The 22,823-nt window shown below is 43.9% G+C and overlaps 1 protein-coding gene across 2 annotated transcripts in view; it reads right to left on the reverse strand.

The window, feature by feature from the left end:
• Positions 1-22,823, reverse strand: part of STIMATE (STIM activating enhancer) — a 59,943-nt gene that overhangs the window by 13,355 nt on the left and 23,765 nt on the right. The window contains exons 5-8 of one of the 2 annotated variants that reach the window (XM_088456939.1): positions 15,303-15,415; positions 14,919-15,002; positions 13,421-13,570; positions 7,946-9,927 (exon numbers count right to left, since the gene is read on the reverse strand). In XM_088456939.1, coding sequence (XP_088313065.1) covers positions 9,811-9,927; positions 13,421-13,570; positions 14,919-15,002; positions 15,303-15,415 — 464 coding nt within the window. In that variant the 3' untranslated portion in view covers positions 7,946-9,810. Of the gene's footprint in view, positions 1-7,945; positions 9,928-13,420; positions 13,571-14,918; positions 15,003-15,302; positions 15,416-22,823 lie in introns of those variants that run through there. The other variant, XM_088456941.1, reaches the window with a different exon arrangement.

Raw genomic sequence — 22,823 nt, forward strand, 5'->3', positions numbered from 1 at the left:
TAGAGCTTTCACCTGAACACTGACATGTCTTTATTGGCCAAATTATGCTATTTATACTCCCCCAAGTGCATGATTATTTATTGGGAGGGCTGTACCAGACGACCTGCAAAGTCCCCCAACAGTTGCAAATTTATTGTATTTATGTACAAACATACATAGCTTTACATAGGGCCGTATTCAATTAGACGCGAAAAGCCGTTATCTGCAGAAAAGTATCGCCGATTTCAGCTTTTCACGTGGTTGGAACTTATCTTCAAATTCAATTCCAGCTGGGTTTTGCGTACGCGGAAAGTCAATGCAATGTAAAAGATCCAACCGAGATTAGCAGTTGAAAAAAAGTGCAATTTTTTTATTTTGGTGTGCAGAGGTGGAGAAACCATTTAGAACCCTTGGTACCCCTCCCACCACCAAAAAAGTGGGGAAAAAACAAGGAACACCCCAAAAATGCCTTTGAAATTTGGGGCAAAAATGAAAAAAGTGGGGGGGACAACTTCAAAAACTAGCGAAATAAGGTTCTGGGGGTGCTCCAAGATGGGGCCAATTGTTTTTGTATTTCGCTTTGTCTAAAACTTCACTATACAGACATTAAAATATGCTAGTACCCATTTTCCAGTACCTCAAATTTGATGGAACTACTTATTTTCTCCAAAAAACACTGCCTTATGCCATTCTTTACCACTTTTACCAAGACACTAATAGCAAGCAATTATCACCACAAGTAGCCTAACTAGTTAAATTAGGTCTGATACTAGCATAATGATTTCTGAAGTCAGCCCATCTCTTTCTGGGGTACACAGTGATTCCCCCAATTCTGACAGTACTTTTCGCCTGTTTTGGAATTGAATATTGCGAATAGCGGGGATGTGCACGATAAGTTTCCACTTCTGAAACACGCGATATACTGTAGGCGATAAGTCCGGCAGGCGGAACTTTATCGCGGACGCTAAACTAATTGAATACCATCCATAGGGCCTGATTCAGACCCGGTCGCTAAGCTGCGCTCGCTCGATACCAAAAGGGGCAGGGTATGCAAATCCCGCGATCGCACTGTCTGGCTTAAGGAGGCCCTCTCTCTTAGAGGGCGACGGCAGTGAGCGTATGCAGGAGTATAAAGCCGCCGCTTACTTCTCTCTCTTAGCACACGTCATCTCCAGGAAGTGAGTGATTAATCGGTAACATCGAGACCCATCGGAGCTGCACGCAGCACTTGAGGTAGCCCCTACCCCACCGCAAGCACTGCGATCAGTTCAGGCAAAAAAATCAACCAAGTGACGTGTTCAATTACGCTACTTTGCTACTTATGCGCACCCATTAAACTCCGTGTTGACGCTCAGACATGCCTGCGTTCGCACATCCACTCCCCCTTTCACAAGCACCTTCCCCTGTCACCACCCTCAAACCGCGCTGTCATTCAAAGTAGCGTCCAGTCTGTGTACTAAGAGCGCACGATTTCCGACCGCAGTGACTGGTTCGCGCATGCGTATTTTGACGCATACGCATGCGCAGATGGGCGATAATCACCTCTAGTGAGCGAGCGCAGTTTAGCGACCGGGTCCGAATCAGGCCCATAATCTCTAATCGCATATGGCATACAATAAAGAGTGTTGTAGAAAAACTAGCCTATCACAAAAATCAACATCATCATCCCAAGTCTTCTCATTACGGGGTTAATGTAGAGTTGAACGTAAGTCAGCCATAATTGTAACTGCATTGCGCACACAAAACTGAATGCGGGGTATTTGCCCTTATACAGAGTTGTACACACCTGTGAGGCTGAACCACACTAACTGTACGCCTGCTTTGATAGCAGTCATGGTTATCCGTGCACACCTGTACCAGTCCTTACACACCCACATCTGCAACACGTCCTCGCTGAACGCTTCATTACCACCCACATACAGTACTCACCTGCAAGTGGATTGTGTACGACTCTGCATAGCCCTGCGTACACCCTGCTCCGCCGGATGCGCAGTGCCAAAATACGCAAGATCCATCCGCAAAACAGACATAGACTCAGCTCTGCATCATACCCTGAATGTACACACTTTGTCATGTCATAGGCAAGCGCTTCGCAGCTCCTTAAAGGGAAACGTTTGATGCTTAGTTTACCCAACAGGTATAACCCTATGCCAGGGCCATGATGTATGATTCATTTGTCATCAGCTACGTTATTTCTGAATAAATGTACTTTTGCACTTGTATTTCACAGACTCATTTTATATCTTTTGCAACGTGTCGGCTATACTGTAAATATGGCAGAGGCAGATTAGATTGTTTTTTTCTATCCAGTAAAAAAAAAAAAAAAAATTATATTCTTTTCAATTTATAATGACTTAGGGCCTGATTCACTACGGATCGCTATTGTGATCGCAGCTGCCATTACGCACAGAGGGCTGCTGCAAAAATATGCTAATGAATGCAATAGCAAAGCCGTCGCACAGCCAGCATAGAGATGCCCACTACCGCTATCTCACACCCGTAATACCTTGCAGTCCTGCGTATACATCGGCCCCTCACACACAATTACAGGTCTGACCTTACTCAGAAATTGCTAAACTCATTGTACACAGTGAGTGCACAAGCTGCACATGCCGTCGCAGTAGCTAATTTAGGTACGCCCATGCAACGGAGTTCAACTGGTCAGGCACGCCTGCGTTTCTCTGACCACTTCACCACCCCCAAACGCTGACCTCCCGTCATGCACTCTCCGATAGCCATCTTTCTGTGCGAGTGATCGCAGAGCAATCGCAATGCTAACTCACACACACGCACTGCGGTGCATACAGTGCGCACCATCTACCAATTTGCATACGCTGTTGCAGTTGCGATCCGTGATGAATCAGGCCCTTAGTACAGATAGTGTTCACAGTTAAAGTGAACCAAGTCCATTTTTTGCCCAATTCGTACTAACACTGCCATGGCACAGTAGAAGCCTCATGTTTTATAAAATAGAACAAACTAAACGTGGTACTACATTATTGAAGCAGTAAAAACAATTAGATGGTCGTGATTATCGCGACCATCGGCATTGCAAGGAGACCCTTGTGGTAGGGTCTCAGCACTCGCAATGCCATGTGGACTTCCAGCTCTAATAGAGCCGGAAGTCCACTAATGACATCACGAGTGATGTCAGCAGGGCCGCCTACAAAACGGGGCGAGCTGTCGATCAACATTGACAGCCGTCCTGTTTTGCTGTGAGCTCCGGAGTGAAGGTCTTACTCGCTCCGGGGCTCGCTTGCGTTGCGCACGCCGTGCGTGCACACTGGGCCACCATCAACCCGCGTGCGAGCGCTATGCGCTCGCAAGCAGGTTTGAAACAGGCCAAGTTCACTAACTCTGAACCCTCTATACAGACACCACTTTTTGCTTATTGTACATATACAGATGGCACAAGCCTGGCTGCAGCTGGAGGGAGGATGGGGCCAGTGCTGACGCCAGCTGCTTGGCAGTTTTTCATTTCTGTTGTACAGCAGAACCAAATAGGACATGTTAGTGAGGCACTAGCTTGTTTATTCTCTCCATGTATACTTTAGCTACAATTCTTTTCTTCAGAGATACACGTTGTTTTCTGGGGAGTTCTGCATCACAAGAAAGTATTTTCATTTGTATGTTTTTATGATATATGTAATTAGTACCTGTACCACTTATACTTAATGGAATGCGTGAAAACCATTATATGCGAGAGCACAGTTTTAAAAACAAAATTCACCGATAATTAAAATGCAAACAATTGTAAGGCTCCCCATTAAGTCAATACACTTAATATAGAAAATTACCTTTAGATGACCGCCTGGCAGGTCTATTAAGTTTACTCTACATATATACGACATTCAAATATATACAGTCAGGTGCATAAATATTGGGACATTGACAGAATTTTCATATTTTGGCCTCTATTCACCACAATGGCTTTAAAATGAAACAAACATTAGAGTGTTTGTCGAATGAGACCAGTGCGGTAGTTCTTTGTTGTCAACAAGATCTATTAGGTTTATCAGTATTTATAGCCACTCCATTTGTTGTGAACTCCATTATTGTAACATAGCTACCTCCAGCAGTACAATGCCCCTCAATGGTATGCCATATATTTAATATGGAAGGGTAACAAGAGCCAGGGGTAGATCAACAAAATGGGGCGTGTGTGAAGAATTTTGGGAGACACTTCATTGTTATTTTGAGATGGGGGGGGTGCTGTAGACAATCTAAAGGGGCAGGGCATTTAATCATGCTGCAAAACTGGCATTTTGGCTGGACATATATAATGTGAGAGGTTGGGTAGTGGTTAGGAAACCCTAATAGTCATGGGATAGGTGCCTAGTATCATGTAGGACTCCCTCTAGCCTGGCGAAGTGCGGCTCCTCGATGTGGTATTGATTCCATAAGTGGTCAGAAGACCTCTGGAGAAATGTTGACCAATGCCTCTCCACCATTCCCAAAAATGCTTGATTGAGCTCATGTTGGGCAAACATGGTGGCCACATCATTCGTCGGAACTCTCCAGAATGCTCCTCGAACCAATTCTGGACAACATGGGACCTAGCATTATCCTGCTGGAATATTCCATTGTTGTGGGTATACATGAAGTCCATGAAAGGCTGCACATTGTCATCAAGCAGTGCAATGTAGTGGTTACTGGCCAATGATGTATTCAGGCTTAACAGCAGACCCAACCCATGCCCCACACTATTATGGAACCACCACCAGCCTGCATGGTGTCTGTACCACAGCCAGGACTCATCAGACCGCACCACATGTTGCCAGTCCTCCAGGGTCCAATTAGTGGTACACACGTGACACAGTAGATTGAGGAATGTTGAATGGCAGCAAAACTTCAGAAATGGAATGTCCCATCTGTTAGCACCTGCTATCATGTCCCTTTCGGTCTTCAATAATTCACATCGCCTTGCCATGAACAGCCTAGCCAGTGTCCAAACTGACTCACAAGATGTCAGATTACAACTGAAGCAGGTCTGGGCATTTCCAAGACGTCATAGTACGGTGGCACCACATACATGCTGCTATCCTATGACTTTTGTTACTTCAGTGTACAGTACTGTTCTCTTCAGATAACATTTGGACAGCAATGCTATGAAGAGTACAGCAAGTGGCATGTTGATTAAAACCTAAACATTTTTTTTCCTTTATACTCTACTTCACAGAAAAGCCGTATTTACCATAGGTCATTATATTTTCAGTCATAAGAATGGATCGTTGATCAACAAGCAGAAGAATGAAACCATGTAGTTAATAAATATGAGCTGCAGCCAGGCCGTACCGTACACAACTCTCTCTGACACTGCCAATCAAAGCGCTGCTATCACACAGGGCTCATCTCTTCACATCTGTAAGCAGAGCGAACAGAAAGCTGATAATTGCATCTTTTGGGTGAAAAGTTTAAATGAATCCCCATCACCTACCCAAACTGGAGGAGCCCCCCGAGGAAATGGGGGGCAGAAAACTGATCTCCTGCGGCCTGCTCCAATGAAACACTGAGGTTACATTTACGGAGTAGGAATATTTATTCAGAGATGTGGCTTCTCAAGAGCTGCTGTTACCCATGGGATGCCAGCGGTCAGAATCCAGACGCCGCCATCCCATCATGTTTAGAATACCGACCTGGGCACCCCGACAGGGATAGAATACCAACACTTGTCAGTAAGTATCCTAACCCACCCCCTTCCCCTACCCTAACCTCCCCCCCTTAGTGCCTAAACCTAACCTCCCCCCTTAGTGCCTGACTCTAACCTTCCAACCCCACTACTTACCTTTGGGATTGTGGCGGTCGGGATTGCGGCGGTGGGATTCTGAGTGCCGGAATTCCCGCAGGCCGGATATTGACCGCATCCCATTACTTACTTACACTAAAGCTGGATACACACTACACAATATTTTGAACAATTTGGCCTATTCACACAGCCCATGCGCCAAACAGCGTGTGCGTACAGAGGGTCTGATGCAGATGTACACTAATGCCACCGCAGCTGACAATTTGTTTGCAGCGGACGCAAAAATATGCAAATGTCAGACTCCTGGATTTGTACTGAGACGCCCATCGCCGGCTTCACAAATCCAAGCAACTGCATCCTAAGACGCAGCATCAGCCCCATTACCAGCCTTCTAAATAACTCTACAGTTGCGCAAAATGGTTGCGGAAACTGAGAGACTGAAGCGATTTTTACGGCAGTCTCAGGCTGAGACAACCCTGTGGGTGGCAATGAATAAACACGTCTGAGTTTATTCATTGCCACCCACAAATGGTCCTTGCCTGTCAATCACCTTGTGCATAAATCCTCACTGAGGGCCTGATTCAGCAAGGAACGCAGTTGCTAATACGCTCGCAATTGGCCGATTGTTGCATACTGCGCACACATCAGTGCGCGTGCTAGCCACTGCAATCGGGATTGCAGTGACTACGCAGACCCATTGCAGTGTGATTGACAGGAAGTGCCATCTATGAGTGGTAACGGGTGGGTGGTCAGGCGAATGCAGGCGTGCCAGTGCATTTCAATGGCGTTGCAGCAGCATGCATAAATTAGCCACTGCGATGCCCTATGCAGCCTGAGGCCCGATAGAGTGTGTGGAAGTTAGCAAATTCTGAGTAAAGTCAGGGCTTGTGCAAGTGTGCGTGAGGCTGCAATGGGACGATGGTTTTGCAGTCCTGCTAAACATTACGGATAGCATACTATCGCAGTTGAACTGTGTGCGTAATTTCTATTGCATTCGCAGTTGCGTTCCTTGCTGAATCAGGCCCTGAGAGCAACAATTAAACTTGACACATGCGCAGATTACCAATAATCACTAAACTACGTAAACCTCGGCATTGCATACATCTCTGTATGAGGCCCAGAGTCACAGTAATGATTGAAGCACAAAGAAATGCATTGCAAATGTAATGGGCTAGTCAGATGCACAAAGATGGTCCATCTTATGGGCATGTTATGGGAGGGTGCTGAGGGGGTGTCAGAAGTGGTTGTGATCTCATAATTGCGTACACTGGAGGAGACAGACTGTGCTCCTAGCACGGGGTTGCTGCAAGTTTTGGTGGTGCATCAGATGGTTATGTGTAAAGACGCAACAAGCTGTAATTGAGCGTCACAAAACTCACACATGGACACCGCTACATCAGACTCAGGGGGCGATTCAGACCAGCTCGCTAAGGGAGATTGTCGCCCATCTGTGTGTCGCAGTGCGCAAGCCAGTCTGTGCGTTTGGGAAGTAATCGCTCGTAGCCCGCAGACTGAGCACTACTTTGAATGACAGATAGTGCTGTTTGTGGGTGGTAACAGGGGAAGGACCTTGAAAACAGGGGAGTGGGTGGGTGAACGTAGGCATGTCTGAGAGTTAAAACAGCGTTCTTTGGGCGTGCATAATTAACATGGAAGCGTCATAGTACACGTCAGCTGGTTGTATTTCAGCCTGCAGTGATCGCAGTGCTTGCGGCGGGGTAGGGCTGCGAGCAGCTCCGATGGCTCTTGATGTTACTAATTAATCATACACTTCCTGGAGATTACGTGTGATTAGAATGAAAAGTGGGTGTCATTACACCGGCATGCGATCACTCTGCTGTTGCTCTCTAAGACATAGAGGGCGTCCTTAAGCCTGGCCATGCGATCGCGGAATTTGCATATCCGCCCCTGATGGCTGCGAGAGTGCGCAGCATAGCGAACGGGTCTGAGTGAGCTCCTCAGTCCCAAAGGCTGAATAAAATTCAAGCAGTCTTAAAAGTCTACTACACATGAAATCCAAGTCTGCCTACGAAATGCCGTACAGTAACACATCTAAAAATATTCTACTACATGACAAAACCTAAAAGGTTTGGAATCATATGTACCCTTGCTGTTATCATGCTGAGTGTAAGGTACACGTCTTCTATACTATAACCAGTAATTGTCCTCAAGAGCAAAATATGAAATAGTTTTAAACACAAATAAAAACAATTTATGACCAACATTTGGAAACTTGTATTTATGGTGAACACAGAAAACAGTAACCCTTGCTCACCCCACTTCATTTGCTTTTACAAAAAGTGCATTCAACTGATCCTGTAAGGCAAAAGCACTTAAAGCAATGTAACATATTCCGTTCACATGTAACCACATGCCCAGCAAACGGCCTGCAACAGTCGGCTTCAAATCTCAAGCTTCTTTTGGCTAATAGTCTATAGGCTGAACACAAGTTCTATTGCAAAACTTTTTCCTTTCCATGGGAATTATGTACCAAATCCAGACAGAAATACTCTTGTACAGAAACACAAAAAGGAAAAAAAAATAGAATTAGGATGCATCTCCAGTGTATTTCTTGAAACACTTTCTTCTTTTACGAGGAAAAAAACAAAAACAAATTGTCACCTTTATGCAGATTTTTTTTTTTTTAAATTGTAAGAAAATATAAATTAAAAAAAGGTGCAAACACACAAACAGATTACAAAACGTCAACTGAATCGGAAACCCGGTGCTGCTAGATGGTAGAGCAATGCATTGCACAGCAATAGCTTGCTACCATCCCTGTGAGCAAAGGAATTAAGGAATGATCAAATGCTTAGATGACTAACAGTAAAACAGAGTTAAGGCAGTATAGTTCATACAGGTCTGGGGGAAGGGGGTGCAGGTGATTCTATGCATCACATGATCTGTAGAAGGCTTAAAACAGGGATTTAAACCAACATTTCCAACAAGTTGCATTTGGATCAGACAATTATAGCCAAAAGTTCTCTCAGGCCATCTGACGACACAAATGTGGCACTAGAATCTTTTTGAAGGTTCATTTAGTGTTTGAAGATGCTCTGTTCAAAGAATCCTAGATTATGTTAAGGACCTCTAAAAATATAGTTTATGCCTTAAGCCTAAACAAAAAGGTCAAGATGCGAATTATGGAGCCACTAACTTTGAATAAAGCTATTGCAGTTTGTTAAATACATCAGTAAGTTATGGCGGATAAACATTCCGTTACCAAAGTAAAGATGCGCGCCTAGCCTCCTGGAATTCCTCAGGTCATAGAAAAGAGTGAAAGCCATCAGTTGCATTTGTGCTGCAAGGGCCATGGAAGAAAAGTACCTTGGGAGTTTCAGAAAATAAAGCAGTTCTAGCAATGTTGTTCACTTTCTCCTGTAACAGTATGGGATGGGTGTTTTTATCATAGCAACTGGGAAAATGTCCATTACCACTTACACCACTTTAAAACATAGTAATGAAAAGGACTACATTGGAATGCTCGGAGCAGTAGATGTCCATTTTTCTCGTAGGATCTCGATACACAGACTTCAGGATAGATGTATCTGTGTATGTACATCACATTCTTTGACGGCTGATGAGCAGCTCTGGAGCTTGATGCAGAGCTTCTATAAAAAGGATATAAATAAAAAGCAAGCCCTCAGACTGATATATACATAGCTGGTTTAGGAGAATGGTCTAGATACAGACATTAAGATGGCCAAAAATATATTAAAAGGGAGGAATAAAAATTAAAGATGGGTGTAACGAAAAAGTCTTCTCAAACTGAAGGGAAAAATAATGTAACCAACAACCGCTCTTTAGAGAATAGCAGACAGTATCTCTTTTTCCCTTGTATGACCTGCATTGGGTGTGTTAGTGTGCAGCAACCTGTAGTGCAACGAAAGTCTAGTGCCCAATCCTTGGCATTCCCTATTTTGGAGCGTGCCTCCTGAAAACACAACGTTGTTGCACCCCCATCTCTGAAGCCAAGAGGACAGTACAGGTAATGGCTTGAAGAGTTCCTGTGCTAAGAAGCCAGACCCAGCCCTGCAAGCCTTAGTTCAATGGAGGCATTGTTGTGCAAAATGTGAAGAGGAGCATCATACAGGCAGGCCAAAGCGATGCTTCTTTTTCTTAAGAGCCTTGGAATTTGTTAATTTGCGCAAGTCCTCCTCCCCATCAGTCTCCTCCATTTCATCATCTGCCGATATAAGGATCTAAAGAAAAAGGAAAGAAACATCAGACAACTAAGTTACACTTTAATTAATATAAGAGCCCAAAACAATAAAATTCAGCAATAGACATTCTATGTGGAATGATGCAATATAAATACCTACAAAGCAGGAAACTTACCAATATAAAAGGACGAGAAGAATAAGCAAGGGGTGTGCGAGGTGACAGGAGGGTAGGAAAGTTAAATGGGGTTATGGAAAACACCTTAACAAGGGCCACAAGCGTATGTGCTAGCATTTCGGAAGGATTGTATAATTACCCCTCCCCTTCCCCAACACAATAGTGTATCCAGTACATAACTGGTAATATCTTCGCAGGCACTTCCAGATGCAGACAGCAAGTGAAGATTGGCTGTCGTTCCTACAGACATTTTCCAGAAAACAAACAGGCTTTGTCTCTAGAGATAGGAGGTGGATTCCACCAGGACAGAAGCACAGCAGAACAGTCAGTGTAAAGGTGCAATGTTCCTATTGACATGACAGGGTATGGCTTTAAAACATTTTCTAAAACAAATAAAAGACTGCACGGGAGAGTGGTTTGAGCCTGTGCCAAATGCAGCTATGCCGCAGGCCTCACGTACACTGATGGCATTGTGTGCATGGCCAGCGAAGTAGGCTTATAGGAAAACAACAGGAGTGAGCGGCTTCTTCTAAACAGTGTCTTGTACTGAAATCCAATGGTACGCGTTTGCAAACACCAAATAGCAACTTTATATTGCTCTCAACGGCAGAATTAAAGAGGACTTCACACCCATATCCTCCAATACTTTTCTTGCTTTATTACATAATTCTTTGTAAAAAAAAAAAAACCCAGCAAACTGTTGTCCCAGAACAGAACCGATTCTGTTTGGTACATAAACCCAATGGTGGATGAACTGCGCATGTGCAGAATGAGTCCTGCGATCACACAGATGGTCGCAATGGTGATCTGATGCAACATTTTTGGACGTAGCACTCTGATCGCAGATACTGACAGGAGACGTCTATTTCCTCTCACCACTAAAGACATCTGACAGCGGCTCTTCGCCATCGGTGTGGAATTTGCCGGTAATGTGCCTTGCTAGGAGGTGGTATCCAGAGGCTCATTGGGCTCACTTTATTTGCTTTGTGGAGTCTCTCCGGTCACTACGTTTTTTTCATCCTGGAAGGTTATTTCATTTCAGAGCCTATTTTAATTATTACTGCTGAGTCTCTATTATTTTTCTATTAACCCCATAGATCAGCAAGTATATCATGATTTCTTCTATTCACTTCATTTGAGACCCCTTCTATGTGGCGTGCTTATTGTCACTCAAATACTGTTTCAGCTTTTTATTGAGATTTGAACATTGCTCTCTTTTTGTCATTGTATATATTACATTTAACAATAATTGTTCTTTAATGGTCATGTGTGTTTAGATACAGTAAAACTATTATATACATTATACTGCCATTACTCCATTTCTCCAAGAGCCACCTTATTTGTGGTATAAAGCGTATTGTGCTTGAAAATCCCAGGTGATCAGCAGATTGAGATACTCATGCCACCCTGTCTGGCACAAACAATCATTCCACAGGGAAAGACATGTATTCCCCATTGTAGTGTTTGGTCCCAACAACAGCTGAACCTCTTCCCAATGTCTGCATGTTGCCATGCATTGAGTTGCTGCCACGTGGTTGGCAGAGAGGATCTTAGCATTAAGGAGCATTTGTACAGGTGTACCTAATACAGTGGCCACTGAGCGTATTTTAAATGCTGTATATTACGAGGAAAAATACCATACCATACCATGATGGTGGAACGCCATACAAAGTAAACAGGACCGCTATGCTCCCTCCCTCCTCTGCCGCAGGAGCCCATGTTATGAAGGTGCTTCTCACACACAGACGACGGTTACGGACAGGTTAGATGACGTTTTGACAAGAACTGAGAACATGAAAACGTTTTTATAATTGCATGCTCCTGATATTGGCGAGATACTCACCCCGGATTCAATACTGTGGGAGGATTCTAATAAATACATTTTTGAATTAAACAATTACACTGGATGGGCAGTCTCTATATTGACATATTCACTCATCTAGACTGAGTTAGAGGGTTGTTCTTCTACTGTATTCATCTTTACATGGAAAACCAATAAGAAAAATGAGCCTATATTGTTGGAATTAGAACCCATATAATTTCAGGGTTTGAACATTTCCATAAGTGGCTCCATCTCCAGTGCAACAAAATGTCAGGTTTTCACGGTACAATTCATATTTGAAAATGTGAATGTAGAATTTTAGGGGCCATTTACTTACATACAATTTTACAGAGGCCTTTGCAAATATTTTAGTCATTTTATGTTGGTGTATTAAAGCAATCTAACAACTGCAAAGACCAGAGAGATCTAATTTTATCCTGAAGAACTTAGCCAGCTTTTATTAAGCAAGAATGCTCATTTAGTAGAATAGTATTTAGCATGCAGCCAAGACTACTATAAGTCCAGTTACCCGTATGCATTAAAAACGGTGCGTCCAATTTGTATTTTCAATGAAAATACAATGCCTGCTGAAGAATAGAAAATAAATGGGATTGCATTCTGTGTGTCCAAGACTTCCATTTCCATGCATGTTAGCAAGGTTTTCTGGACATCGTTTATTCCATTTCTGTATGTTCAACAAACTTGAACTCTATAGGAGTGCACTGTGTACTTTTCCATTAGGGGTGGCTTAACCAGTTTTCTGCAGTATTTCCCCCCGTCCATTTTTATGGCACATTCATTTATCTATTCACTTATTAATATAGCGCACACATATTACACAGTGCTATTATTTGTTAATTGACATTAGTATGTAATTGGATTTGAGGATAACCAGAGTACACGGAGAAACCCGCGCAAGCACAGGTAGAATATACTAACTCCACACAGTTAGGGTCGTGGTGGGAATCAAATCCAGGACCTCAGTGCTGTCAGGCAGCATTACATTAACCATTACACCAACCATGCTGCATTTCAATGGAGTTGTGAGCTTCTTATAGAAACTCCAGTGACATGAATCGAGCTGCACAGCACAGATGACTGTTGTCTACCTCCACATCAATAGATTCAATATATGTTTTATTGATGTGATTTAAAAAAAAAAAAGGGAGTCCCCGATCTTCAAATAGTCAGCCAGTCACATTGCTGCTATCTTAGGATATCTGCTTGCGATTATCTGAGCGATGACTCCAGGGCATCTGATTTATCCTCATTCTTCACTACAGTTTGATATATCATATTTTTTTTTCTTGTTATGATCTGTAAAAGCAGTTGTTAGTACATCCTTTGGATTATTCTTTTGTTTGTTTTTTTAAATCGAAACAAAAACAAATATGCATTGGATTTAAATATCAACTGCCTTAAAAGCACATTTGGATTAAAAATACTTCAGAGGTGCCGCATTCCATATAAACTGACAGACTGTATGTTTCATGTGCGGTATATTGCTTAAGATCGTAAAATATCTGTTTACTCACTTCAGACTCTGATTCATCGTATGAGGCCGCCCGCCGATATCGCACTTTGTTCCCATTCCGGGATTCTAGGTTACCCACTTTCTCTTCCATCTTAGCCTTTGTCTTGCCTTTCTTCATTAGAAAGTTGTCCACCACCCAGAACATTAATGCCTGTTTGCAGAAGCAGAAATAAGTTCTGACTGATGTAGTTATTGCTTTCACATGGGACTACAGGAGTAATATGGAGACTTACATTGGGGTTTTCATTGCACTATATCACAATCCTTTTCTATCATTAAAAACACTGATTCCATAGGAGTGAATGGGGTAACAGCTGCATGTCAATATAACATGTACTAGATGTATACAAACAAAACAGTTATGGTCATCTTATATCCACAATAATTAAAAAAAAAAAAAAGTGTGGCATGAATTCATATTTTTAGCAAATCAGTTCAGTGTGTATACCTAGTCTTTATTCTGCATAATTTGCAAGATAATTATGGAGAGAAACTTGGGGCAATGTGTTCTCCAGCCCTTCAAATATGTAAAGAAAGTTTAAATAGTTATGAGCCACCACAAACTATCTGGCTGGACCCATTATACCCTTATTTAGTCTCACTTTACCATCAATCGAGGTACAATTTACTGAATCTGCAAAGTCCAACAGTTATCTCCATTGTCCACTCACACTCAGCTACTGTCCTCCCTCAACTCCCTTTCACTGTTCATCATCCTGCCATAACAATGCCAATTGATTACTTACTCCCGCCTCCAAAGATTTTGCCTGCACTGTTCCCAACCTTTGGAACTCCCTCCCTCTCCCCATCAGACTCTGCACCTCTCTACAATCTTTCAAACAAGCTCTTAAGACCCACTACTTCATTAAAGCCTTCCAGCTCTCATCCTAACTTGCTGCTACATCTTCCTTCCTCCCCGCCTACCCCATCTGTGTCACTCCTGTTTGTCTGCCCCTCCCTTAAAGAATGTAAGCTCTTTCGAGCAGGGCCCTCTACCCTCTTATGCTACTCCCTACTGTAATTTAATTTCTCTCTTACTCCCCACTAGGGCAACCAACACTCAGCTGCTTATGTGGGCGTAAAGGTCGCTAATATAGCAATGTTTATTATCCATGTCCATGTCCTGCTTTGTATTGTAAGTCACTGATTACTTATTTGTTCATGTACTTTGTAAGGCGCTGCGGAACACTTGTGGCACCATATAAATAAATGATATTATTATAATTATCATCATCAACATCAACAACAAGCAGGGTCCCCATAATTTGCTAAAACACCCACACAGAAGTACCCATTAGCTCCTATATGCTGTTACAGCTGCACACAACATCACCAAAATTACCGACACACTGATCTACTAAATAATGAAAATAATAATAATAAAAAACGAGATTAAGTAGAGTGCAGGAAACCTACAGATGTAGTTTGGAAATCAGTCTTCACAGATCTATGAAAAACACATCTACTGATTTAAAAATGTGAAAAGGGAAGTAACTCACATTAACAAAGAACGGCACAATGAGCATCACAATAGCCAACTCCAGCTCTGGGCTATTAGAAGCTAATGGATTTAACTTTGCAACCTGAAAAATAAAAATAAAACACAAATATTACGAAGTTGTGGTGTATTTTCCAGCATACCCGCCCTGTTTTACAATGTAACATTCCAAGTCGTTATACAAACAATATTGCTGAAATGTTTGCATGTTTCTCTAGTGATATAGGTCATATACGTTTAAAAGAAACATATTTATGGGAGAAGAACTCCTTACACCGACCTGAATGACATTATTACCAAGTATTATGAAAATAACCAGAGAGAAGGGTGGGCAGAATCAGACATACGTGCACACACTGGTATATGACTGGCACAGACACATCACCTCTTTCAGATTAGGTATAAGCAGGACAAGGACCATTGCAGTCTTCTCAAACATCATAATAAGGATGTAGAGGGCGCACTGCCCAACCCAAGCCTTACACTGGATAGGATCGCCTGAAAGACAGGAGGAAGTGATCAATTCAATGACAACAAAATTCATGGTAAAAAGAACAGTTTAGGAGCAAATTAGGGTTACCATTTTTACATTATATATTTAAGGTATAGATTTCAAAGAGGCTGAAATGAATAGCTCACAGTTAAATTGGTAAATGTTTTCCCAACATATTACTTTAGGAAGAAACCATCATTCAACTAACTTAAATTGACCTGAAAATCTATACAGGTTGAAATTATTCCAAAATAGGGAATACTCCGAAATACAGATTATTTTTTTTTAGCGCGACTGAGATTGTGACACCTTTGCTTTCTGATGGTTCAATGTACACAAACTTTGTTTAAGGCACAAAATTATTACAAATATTGTATAAAATTACCTTCAGGCTGTGTGTATAATGTGTATTAATTTCATGCACACAGACATTGTTTAAGGCACAAAATTATTACAAATATTGTATAGAATTATCTTCAGGCTGTGTGTATATAAAACAAATACATTATGTGTTTAGACTTGGGTCCCCATTCCCAAGATCTCATTATGGTATGCACAAATTATTCCAAAATACTTCTAGCCCCAAGCATTTTGGATATGGGAGACAACCTGTATCTAAGGGAAATCAGTCTGCACCCCATAAAAAGCTTCAGTGACCCTGGGAAACAATATAGAATAGTAGTAGTAGCCCTAATAATAGTATTTAGTGAACTTATTTTGTTGCAAAGGGCTGTTATATTTGCATATGTGTGGAAAAATTATAGAAAGCAATGTTTTTTTTCTGTAAAATAAGTACAGAGGTTGAATTTGGGGTACCTGAAAATGGGTATTAGTATATTTTGATATCTCTAAAATTAAGATTTAAAAAAATCTCACAAATACACCTGCTGCAGCCTCGTGCAATCCCAAAAACACCTGTCCCAACCATATAGCCCCCCACTTTTTTTTTTCCATTTTCAACATCTTTTTCAATTTCACCCCAAAAATGACATGTCATTTTTGGGGTGAATTAAGTTAATTGTTTTATTATTGTTTGCCCTATTAGTCATTAGTGGGTGTCCAAAGGGTTCTGAACCAAGTCCCCACATTTGTACCCCAAAATAAGGGATTTTGCACTTCTTTTTTCCTGCCTTTTACTGGTGAAACTATTTCTCCTGTTTTTGCCTATGGAGTTTTCATGTAGGTGAAAACTCCAGGGAATCGAATTTGGAGATACTTTGAAAACAGCCGAAACTTGCAAATTGGAGAAAACGTCTCCAAACGGCACTTTTCTCGGCTTATTGAATATAGCCCTAAGTGTGAAATAGCTGGTAAGAATTCTCTACTTATCAGTGGCGCTACTCTCACATAGACCCCAATAAATGATCTGGTTTAAATGTATTCCATCTTACTAGCATGGCTTCATTATATTCATTCCCAGAGAATAGTTTATGATGGCAGGATTAATAGTCTAGCATACACTTGTGTCGGTCAGTAAATAACAAAAAGTGTGAAAAACAGGATTTTGGTACTTACCGTTAAATCCATTTCTCCGATTCCACAGGGGACACTGGAGCTTCATGACAGTGGGGTATAGACGGTGGGTTGAGTTGAGCCTGGCACTTTAAAAATCTACAAGTGTGACTGGCTCCTCCCCCTCTATGCCCCATCAACCCCAGTTTTAAAGAACTGAGCCCGAGAGGAGACGGAGAACAGACTGAAGAACAGAGAAGGAGAACAGGAAAAGAAACATCCAACATACTGACACACTGCAAGAACACAGCAGGCTGCAGTGATAAACAGTCACACAATAAAACAGACAAAACTGCAACAGAACTGAAGCAGAACAAACAACTGAGAACAGGCAAGAAGCACTGGGTGGGCGTCCAGTGTCCCCTGTGGAATCGGAGAAATGGATTTAACGGTAAGTACCAAAATCCTGTTTTCTCCTTCATCCACTAGGGGACACTGGAGCTTCATGACAGTGGGGACGTCCCAAAGCTACCCTCCTGGGGGGGAGAGTGCTGAACGCCCTGCAAGACACTACGACCAAAATTTGAAGCAGAAGCCGCAAAAGTGTCAAATCTGTAGAAACGTACAAAAGTATGAACCGAAGACCACGTCGCTGCCCTACAAAGCTGTGAAGCCGAGACACCTCTACGTGCCGCCCAAGAAGTACCCACAGAGCGCGTAGAATGCGCAGAAATGGATACCGGCGGTGGTCGAGCAGAAGCAACATATGCCTGACGAATAGTCAGACGAATCCACCTGGCCAAAGTTTGTTTAGACGCCGGCCAGCCACGCCGATTAGCATCATAAAGGACGAATAGAGCCTCTGATTTACGTAGCCCCTCAGTACGGGACACATAAATGCGAAGTGCCCGAACCACATCCAAGGAGTGAGAATCCCCAGAAGAGTCCGACAACGCTGGCACTACAATCGGCTGATTCAGATGAAAACCCGAGACCACCTTGGGCAAAAAGGAAGGCCGGGTACGAAGTTCCGCCCGATCTTCGTGAAAAATCAAGTAAGGGGAACGGCAGGACAAGGCTCCAAGTTCCGACACACGTCTGGCCGAAGCCAGGGCCAATAAAAGGATCATCTTCCAAGTCAAATACTTCAATTCCACCTCCTGCAAAGGCTCAAAGGTGGATGACTGAAGAAAAGATAAAACAAGATTCAGGTCCCAAGGAGCCGTGGGTGGCACAAAGGGGAGCTGAATTCTAAGAACCCCTTGAAAAAAGGTCTGAACCTCCGGAATCAGAGCTAGGCGACGCTGGAAAAAAATAGAAAGAGCAGAAATCTGCACTTTAAGCGATCCCAAGCGTAACCCCGCATCGAGGCCTTTTTGAAGAAAAAGAAGAAGACGTGGTAAATGAAAAGAGGAAGTGGAGGATCCACGACCTTCACACCAGGAGATATAAGCCCTCCAAATGCGATGATAATGCGCTGATGTTACCGGTTTTCTAGCCCTAAGCATGGTAGGAATGACCGACCTAGGAACTCCATGGCTTCTTAGGATGGCGGTCTCAATAGCCACGCCGTTAAACGAAGCCGCCGTAAATCCGGGTACACACATGGACCCTGTTGTAGAAGGTCCGATCGTAGCGGAAGATGCCAAGGTTCGTCTGCCAGAAGGAATAAAAGATCGGAGTACCAAACCCGACGAGGCCAATCCGGAGCCACTAGGATGACGGTGGACGACTCTCGTTTGATCCGCTTGAGAATCCGAGGGAGGAGCGGAAACGGTGGGAACAGGTACACAAGGCTGTACAGCCAAGGGATCAGTAAAGCATCCGCTCCCACCGCTGCCGGATCCATGGTCCTGGAGCAGTAAAAGGGTAGTTGATGATTTATCCGAGATGCCATCAGGTCTATCTGCAAACCAGTTGATGAAAGACCTCGGGATGAAGGGACCACTCCCCGGGATGAAGATCCTGACGACTGAGGTAGTCCGCTTCCCAGTTGTCGACCCCCGGAATAAACACTGCTGAAATGACCTCTACGTGTCTTTCTGCCCACAGAAGGATGCGACTGGCTTCTCTCATTGCCATCCGACTGCGGGTTCCCCCTTGGCGATTTATGTATGCCACTGCCGTGGCGTTGTCTGATTGTATCCGAACCGGAAGTCCTCGTAACAGAGGAGCAGCCTGTATCAAAGCTCTGTAGACTGCCCGCAGTTCGAGAACATTGATTGGTAAGAGGGACTCCTGCTGCGACCAAAGCCCCTGGAAGTGATTGTCCAGAACCACCGCTCCCCATCCGCGGAGGCTGGCGTCCGTGGTGACCAAGGTCCAATTCCAAATTCCGAAGCGGCGACCCGCTAACAGATGCTCCGTCCGAAGCCACCAGAGCAAGGATATGCGGGTCCGGGGAGACAGACGCACCAGCCGATGCATCTGTAGGTGGGACCCGGACCACTGAGACAGAAGATCCAGTTGAAATATTCTGGAGTGAAATCTGCCGAATTGGATGGCCTCGAAGGAAGCCACCATTTTCCCCAGGAGACGGATGCAAAGATGCACAGATACTTTCCTGGGTCTGAGCACTAGACGAACCAGCTCCTGTATGGCTATGGCCTTGTCCCTTGGCAAGAATATACGAAGCAGAACAGTGTCTAGAATCATTCCTAGGAACTGAAGTCTCTGGGACGGCATCAACTGAGACTTCTGGAAGTTCACAATCCATCCATGTTGTATGAGAATCTGATGTGTAAGGGACACTTGGTGTAAAAGGACTTCTGCCGTCGGAGCCTTGATGAGTAAATCGTCTAGGTACGGAACTATCGTCACCCCCCGAGAGCGCAAGTGAGACACCATGACGGCCATCACTTTGGTGAATACCCTGGGAGCTGACGAGAGACCGAATGGCAGGGCCTGAAACTGGAAATGAGCTTCCCTGATGGCAAATCTGAGGAAAGCCTGGTGAGGAACCCAAATTGGGACATGCAGATAGGCGTCCTTGATATCTATCGACACCAGAAACTCTTCTGCCTCTAGTCCTGCAATGACAGAATGGAGAGATTCCATCTTGAACCTGTGAAATGAAAGATACTGGTTCAATGATTTCAGATTCAGAATGGGTCTGACTGACCCATCTGGTTTCGGAACCACAAAAAGGTTTGAGTAAAACCCTTGTTGCCTTTGTGCAGTGGGAACCGCCACAAGGACCTCGGCCAGCAAAAGTTTCTCGATCGCTTGACGCAAAATTAGTTGCTTCAAGGGATCGACGGGCAAACCTGTTGTAAAATAACGCCGAGGAGGAGTGAAAGCGAACTCGATCTTGTACCCCTGAGATACCAGATTTCGAACCCAAGTGTCTGGAGAAGTCCGTCTCCAAACCTCCGAGAAACGCTGGAGGCGTGCCCCCACCTTCGGATTTCCGAGATGGGATGGGAGCCCGTCATGCCACAGGCTTGTCTGCTGGCTTGGGATCTGGACGGCGGCCAATATTTGCTTGACGTCCTCTAGTACGGCCTCCTCGCCCCGCTGAAGACGAACCTCGCGATCGTCCCTGAAATCTTGCCGATGCTCGAAAGGAACGAAAGGAAGGTCCCCTAAACGAGCGACGCGGAGGAGGTGCTGATGAAGGTAGAAAAGTACTCTTACCTCCAGTGGCCAGCGAAATCCATTTGTCCAGCTCTGGACCAAATAAAATATCGCCTGTGAAAGGAAGAGCTTCCACTGCTCTTTTTGACTCCGCATCCGCTTGCCAGGCACGAAGCCAAAGTGCCCGGCGAGCAGAGACCGCCGAAGCAGAAATCCTAGCGCCTACCTGGCCGATATCTCTGGAGGCGTCTCCTAAGTATACAGCAGACTCCTGAATATGTTCTGCCAAGGTAATCAGATCTGCTCGCGGAGTGCTGGATCTAAGACCCTCAGTCAATTGTTCCGCCCACTTTTCCACAGCCTTGTTGACCCAAGATCCTACCAAGGCCGGGCGGAGAAGTGCACCTGCGGCCGTATAAATGGATTTCAAAGTGGTTTCTAATCTCCGCTCTGAGGTTTCCTTCAATGTAGTAGCTCCTGGAACAGGTAACGTGGTCTTCTTTGACAACCGAGAAACCGAAGAATCCACAGGTGGCGGGGTCTCCCACCTCTTCCTATTTTCCGCAGGAAATGGGTAAAGAGAGAAGAAACGCTTAGGAATCTGGAATTTACGGTCCGGATTCTGCCAGGCTGCCGTCATCTGTTCATCCAACTGGAGAGAAACAGGGAATGTGACGGCCATCTTCTGTGACCTGGCAAATAAGGAGTCTTCTAACGATTCTGGAGCTTCCTGGCCAGAAATCTTAAGAACTTCCCTTACCGCTAGAATGAGTGCGTCAATACCTTGCAATGCCTCAGGTTCTTGTGAGTAAGTCTCTACGTCTGATTCGTCCAGCATCTCCCCTTCCTCCTGAGACGAGTGATCCGCTGCCGAATCCTCATCCGACTGGAGAACCGCCGGAAGAGCCCTCTTTTTAGATGAGCGACTTACCGTAGCTTCAGGAGCTTTAGACGCAGAACCCATCGCTTGAGCAAGGCTATTCACCGAGCGGAATAAATTCTGAGCCCACGCTGGTTCTGCTAGAAAAAGAAGGGTGAGATGTGCCAGGTAGATCTCTGGCAGACTCCCGTTCCCTACGGGAAGCGGCTAATTCAGAAGAAAGGTCCGCCATGACCCCGGCCAAACTATTTATGAAGGAGGGAGTGACAGACTGCGTGTTAGCACTGTCTGCTTCACATGTCTCGCACAGGGAAGACCCTTCGGAGCGAGCATGGGTAAACTTCTTCCTGCACTTAGTGCAGGCAAACAGCTTTTGTGATGCAGTTTTTTCTGTCCTGGATGTCATCTCTATATAAAATTAATATAAGGGCTGGAGACAGCCCCTGTGCACCGGCTCTACTCGGGCACATTCTAAAAACTGGGGTTGATGGGGCATAGAGGGGGAGGAGCCAGTCACACTTGTAGATTTTTAAAGTGCCAGGCTCAACTCAACCCACCGTCTATACCCCACTGTCATGAAGCTCCAGTGTCCCCTAGTGGATGAAGGAGAAAAAGCTAATGAGGTCTTCAGAGATGCCTATATAGGAGAACATTTAAATAATCAAATAGACTACCACAATCAAAACCGCATCAGAGCTATGAAGTGGGTCAAACATTCATCCATTTCTCAAAGGGAAGCCGTAAGATTGCTTAAAATAAAACTGCAGGGCAGGATCCTTCAGTAGTGTATGTTAAAATGTATACACAGGTGTCAAATTTTGTTAACATACGGTTTCCTTTTTTTATATGTAAAAATCTATGCAAAAGAAAAAAAAAAAGTTATTGTATTTCCAATTTTGTCAAAAGAAAAATCATGTTTATTGTTGAACTTTACATACATGACATGTACTGTAGATCTTTCAGTTTGTAATGTAATGTTCGATGCTTTAATAAAAATATAAAAAAAAATAAATAAAAATGTATATACACAGTACAGAGAAACCCTACTGCAACATGCTTACTACAGAACATTCAACCACTGCACAGAGAAACCCTACTGCAACATGTGCTTACTATAGAACATCTATACAGTGTACAGAGAAACAGACTGCAACATGTGCTTACTATAGAGCAGTGATTCCCAACCTCGGTCCTCAAGGCACACTAACAGTCCTGGTTTTAGCGATATCCATGCTTAAGCACAGATCAGTGGCAAACACAGGATTTCTAGAGGGTGGTTTCCAAATGCGTGATTTTAGAGCAAGTGTGGCCTGTCCATGAAGAGGGTATAATTAGCACTTATCCAGCTATAATATGGGTCATACAGAGTATATTGTGTTGCATAATTCCAGCATATACAGGACCAGCGATCACAGTGAGCCATTAGATGCGGCAGTAGGTCCATCCCGTCTGAGCAGAATGTTTTTCTGCAGATGTGGTCATCATTCCAGAGCAGTAGAGCAAAA

The sequence above is a fragment of the Taudactylus pleione genome, unplaced genomic scaffold (genome assembly GCF_031769625.1).
Source record: "Taudactylus pleione unplaced genomic scaffold, aTauple2 ptg000726l, whole genome shotgun sequence".
NCBI lineage: Eukaryota > Metazoa > Chordata > Amphibia > Anura > Myobatrachidae > Taudactylus > Taudactylus pleione.